The sequence below is a fragment of the Archocentrus centrarchus genome, unplaced genomic scaffold (assembly GCF_007364275.1).
Source record: "Archocentrus centrarchus isolate MPI-CPG fArcCen1 unplaced genomic scaffold, fArcCen1 scaffold_98_ctg1, whole genome shotgun sequence".
In the NCBI taxonomy this organism is placed as follows: Eukaryota; Metazoa; Chordata; class Actinopteri; order Cichliformes; family Cichlidae; genus Archocentrus; species Archocentrus centrarchus.
This window is the reverse complement of record NW_022060307.1, coordinates 208968-213676: the sequence shown is the minus strand read 5'-3', so window position 1 is coordinate 213676 and position 4709 is coordinate 208968. Positions and strand designations below refer to the sequence as shown.

General features: G+C 42.8%; 1 protein-coding gene across 1 annotated transcript; it reads right to left on the bottom strand.

The window, feature by feature from the left end:
• Positions 1-635: 635 nt before the first annotated feature.
• On the bottom strand, positions 636-2230 carry LOC115778044 (uncharacterized). Its single transcript, XM_030726069.1, has 3 exons — positions 2016-2230; positions 998-1333; positions 636-895 (listed from the first exon to the last, which is right to left on the bottom strand). The coding sequence occupies exons 1-3, from the start codon at positions 2077-2079 to the stop codon at positions 690-692; spliced, it is 606 nt and encodes a 201-aa protein (XP_030581929.1). The 5' UTR covers positions 2080-2230; the 3' UTR covers positions 636-689.
• Between the last annotated feature and the right edge of the window lie 2479 nt (positions 2231-4709).

Genomic DNA, 4709 nt, shown 5'->3' with positions numbered 1-4709 from the left:
CAACAACATTAGCATTTTGATTTCTAGCTGCAATGAACACATTGTGTTGAATGTCAGTGCTACATTAATATAACAGCTGAAGTTACAGGACACCTGATACAGATTTCACCTGTAAAACAGTTCAAAAAAACATGCTGTTAAATTCAGTTACTGTCAATCCCATAATATTCACGTAGCACCCGTTCACAACAACAGTGATCTGAAGTCCTGTGCACGAGTTCATGTGCATACAAAGTACTCGAGGTACTTCTTTGGTATTTGTATGAGTTCATGTGCTCTTAGCCTGGCCCTACCAGCCATCATGTGACTGTAACCTCTGTGTTTGCAGCATTTCAAGCCCATTTATTATTTATTACATTTACTTATATCAAAGTTTTTCTTTTATTTTCTCTGGTTTATAAAACCAGAAATCTCACTAAGGTCACTGGATCAGATTCAGGCTCTGCAGACACGACTGAAACGATCAAGAATAAGTTGTTGAATTGCTCTTAGTCTGGCTCATCCTCTGGGACCTGTTTGTCATGGGAGACCCTACCAGGAGCTGGACGCTCCAGACAACTCAGCTCCCAGGATCCTCTGAGCTCACAAACCCCTCCACCACGATAAGGTGGCAATTCAGGGAGGGGGATGAAAGAGGGTCACTAGCATGACGCGTACATGTCAAAATGTGCACGTCACATCAGCAAGCCTTAGACATTTGTTAATGATACAGGAACATCCGATTTGTCGCCGAAAAACTGTCTTACATGTCTAAAGCAAGACTGAAACAGGGGAATTTTTTCTGTTTTAGATCGAATTTTATAGATTAAAAAGGCCACAAAAACAATCACAGCAGAAACTGAAACAGCAGCTATCACTCCGACAGGTCGATCCTCTCTGAGGGCTCCCGGTGGATCTGCAGGTGAGAAACAGGTGTGAGGTTTCGGTCTCAACAACATCTTTAGAAACAATCAACAATCAGCTCTGATCTCAGACACACTGAACTCTGCTGACTCACCTGGAGGAACAACTCTCAGGTAGATGATGCTGATGGATTTCCATGAGCGTGTTTCCTCCATGAAGACTTGACATTTGTATTTTCCGTTATCGGCAGTTGTGACGTTATTCAGAATCGAAGACACGTCTCCATCCTTCATCTGCCTGTCCCGCAGATCCACCCGGTTCCTGAATGACGGATGCTGGTTGTGTGGGTCAGGCCTCTGATCCCGGATTAAAAGCACATACTTTCCTCCCAGGTCAGCTCTGCTCCAGTTCACAGTTATGAAATTGTTGTTTGAAGCTCGACACGTCAGAGTGACGCTCTGTCCGGACTCAGCTGTGATGTTTTTGTGGTCTGAAAAATAAAGGTCAAAGTGCGACTTTGTGAAACAATCCAGTAACCACAAAAATGGCAAAATGGCAAAAAAGGCCAATCAAGGAGAAGCATTAAGCGGTCCAGGCCAATCATGTTGCTGCACTGAGGCACATGGAGGCTCAGGTTAGTGAACATGTAGGTAAGAGTCCTACTTAGAGCAGCTTTTTTAAAAATCAGCTGTGATTATTGGTTACATGAAGGTAAAATTTCACAGCAATTATAAATGTTCAAACTTTGAACCAAAACTTTCTTATGCGAATGGGAGGCAGTGGAGCAGAAGACCCGTGCTGATCTGAGGAGGAAGGATCCTCCCTGAGACCTCTTAGAGGTGATCCTCTCTCCACATTCATAACAGCTGCGCACATCATTAATAAACCCTTTATAGACCCGAAACCTTAGCGGGCGCTTCGCCTGTTCTACTGCAAAGCCACAGCAAAAAGTGAGACTTTAAAACCTGAAAAAAATAAAGCTTTACCCCCCCACCCCCAGCAGCCCCACCTCTGACGGTCTCTGACTTCAGTAAAGTTAGAAAGATATAACGTCATAAGACAAATGTTGGGAACTTTTTTTAATCAGTGGACAACTAATTATGAGCAGACTGCCATCGGACAGAGTTCAGGCAGAATAACCTTGAACTGTTAAATGTGCGGTTTCCACTCACCTTCAGCGGCTGAGACGAGGGCCCACAGCACGGCCGTGACGACCGTGCGGCTGATGTCAGCCATGTTCTGTGTGCACACAGAAAGTCGCCCTTTAATCCCTCAGACTGTTTTAAAGTAGAAGTTTCTTTTTTTGATCCCGTAAACCGGTTTAAGATGCTGTCAAACAAACACTGCGCACTCAAAAATACAACACACAATGCGACTTTCCATTATACACACAGAACCATCAGTAGCTCGTTTCTGGGGGGGCTGATAATTTATACCAGGCAGCGGAGTGATACGGAAACAGCTGCACGATCCCCATCCCAGCGAGAGGCAGAGTGCACCCTGCTGTTCATAACCCAGTTTGTGTCTGCGCTGTATAAAGTCTCATTCAGACTTCTGCCTGATCCAGATATCAGAAGATCGACGTCTGACCTCATTCATTTGAGTTAAATGTGTGTTTAATTATCAGCAGAGGGCACCCGATGAGGTACATGTGCTGCCACCAGGATCTAACATAATGCTTCATACAGGAACTATTTCTTCTTGCAGACCGATCTTAACTTCCTCACCCCGCTGCTCTCAGCGGGAGGCACCAAGAAGAACAAACTGATCTGAGAAGATGACTTAGACTCACAGCGGCTCAGTGAATTTCAAAGAAAGAAACGAGAACTTAGACAGAAGAGGAGCCCGAGTCTGTCTGCACCCAACAGGACATATTTACTTATCCAAAATGAGTTCTACATGAAGTTTCTATAGACTATTCTTATTAGTGTTTTTTCCTTCCTTTATTTATTTATTTATTCTATTGTTCACACAAGTGTGCGCGCAATATGGCGACACCGGAGCAGACAGGCAGGAAAAAACAGGGGAAAGTTTCCGTCTGGATGGGCTGAAAACTTTAGGAATAAAGAAGAAATCTTAAAGTATTTTTACTTCAGCTGTGCAAACAGTAAAAATCTGCCAGAAATGATTCTGCAGCTTTTTATTGCACTAAAAGAAGCTCATTGTTCTGTCCAGGAAGCAACTTCCTGATTTTGTGCTGTAGTGAGGGAGGTGCTGCAGCAGCTCCAAACTCTCTGAATAAAACCCCCCGTTTTGTTTTCTTTGCTCTCTGACAGGAGCAGGGCTTTTCTTAGACACAAACTTATAAGAAGTTTACTCTGAAAATCTTATTTTCTGTTGTGTGAGTCAACAAATGACTGACGTGGAGCCTCAGCTCACTTGTTTTTGAGCCCTTTTGTCTTCATATCTACAAAAGAAAAATTCCAGCAAAGTTTCTGTTTCGTCCTTCTGAGTCCCGCAGAATCGACTCTGTGACACATTTGGACTTAATCTGGGACATTTTTGAGACTCGTGGCTACGTTTTGGGTCGCTGTGTGAGCCAAAAGTCACCATGTGGGTCTAACACGGGTTATTGTCGAGTGCTGTTTGCCTTAAATGTGTCTCACATTTCACTTTTCACCTCACGTGTTGCCCACATAACAAAGTGTCTCTGTGGCTGAGCCGAGCCCTCCAGACACAGAATTAATGCAGTCAGTAAAAGCTAAACATGAGGCATTTATTATTATCTGTGATAATGATGATCCTCACATTCAGGAAGCTTTGACCTCATAGAGGATCGTCCTCCTGAGGGAAACAACATGTTTAGAAAGCCTGAGAGCCAATAAAAGAAAGAATATTTAACTGATTCTGGCCCACAGCTTTGTGTCTGCATCAGAGGTTTAACTGTCTTACTGAGTTACTGAGCTTCAATCTGTGAACTATGGAGAAAAGAAACAGGTTACAATCAGGATCATTATTCTGAGCACTTGATGACCAAATTCATTTGTACAGCCCCAAATCACAACAACAGGAGCTTTATATTGTGAACTAATGACCCTACAATAACACAGAGAAACCCCACGATCAGATGAGCCTCTGAAGAAGCAAAAAACTCCCTTTAACAGGAAGAAACCTCCAGCAGAACCACAGTCATCTGCTGGGGGTGAGGGGAGAGAGACAGGACAAAGACACAAGAGAGACAGACATTAATAATGACACTAACATCCGCTTAAAGTTACAGAATGAGTCGGTCCTCATGCACAGCCACATTAAAACATCCAGATTTACAGCAGGAATGAACATGATGAAACTCTTACAGTCACACTCACACCTATGAGACTGTGAATATTTAATCACTGGTCTGACTTTGAGCTTTGTTTTAAAGCAGAAAAGCTTTTTGCAAATAGTTTCATGTCAGCTGATCCCTCACATGGTTCATCACCTACTGAGAGCCGTCTGTGCACTATGGAAAAAACCAGCACTGTAACACAAATCATGACTTAACATTTCAAGTGAAATTCCTCTGAGAGGTTAGTAACCCAGCACCCAGATTTTCCTTTTTTTAAAAAAATAACTTTAAACCCTTTAAATTCGGTTATTTTCCTGTTATCAGTAAAGTTTAAAAAAAACAACGCCCACTCCCACTCCTCCCACTCACTTACTCTCTTCACTTATCACCATATATGGCCAGTTGTGTGCATGAGTGCCAGTTGTTTTCATTGCTGTGTGATAGTGTGGAGTTCGCTCTTGCACCAAGTGGGCGTGTCCGACAGTTTGATGCTGCACCTAAAACCACAAAACAGTAAAACCTGAAATCATGACTGACTTTAACAGAGTAAAGAAGAACATTGTGTTAAATGTTTCCAATCTAAATGTAACTCTGTAAA

Bases quoted from the DNA above. Each gene is read 5' to 3' on its own strand.
- LOC115778044 (XM_030726069.1), bottom strand. From the start codon at position 2,079: ATGGCTGACATCAGCCGCACGGTCGTCACGGCCGTGCTGTGGGCCCTC. The intron at 1,334-2,015 runs GTGAGTGGAAAC...TTTATTTTTCAG, and splicing joins CCTCGTCTCAGCCGCTGAAG to ACCACAAAAACATCACAGCT. The intron at 896-997 runs GTGAGTCAGCAG...TCTCACCTGCAG, and splicing joins CCTGAGAGTTGTTCCTCCAG to ATCCACCGGGAGCCCTCAGA.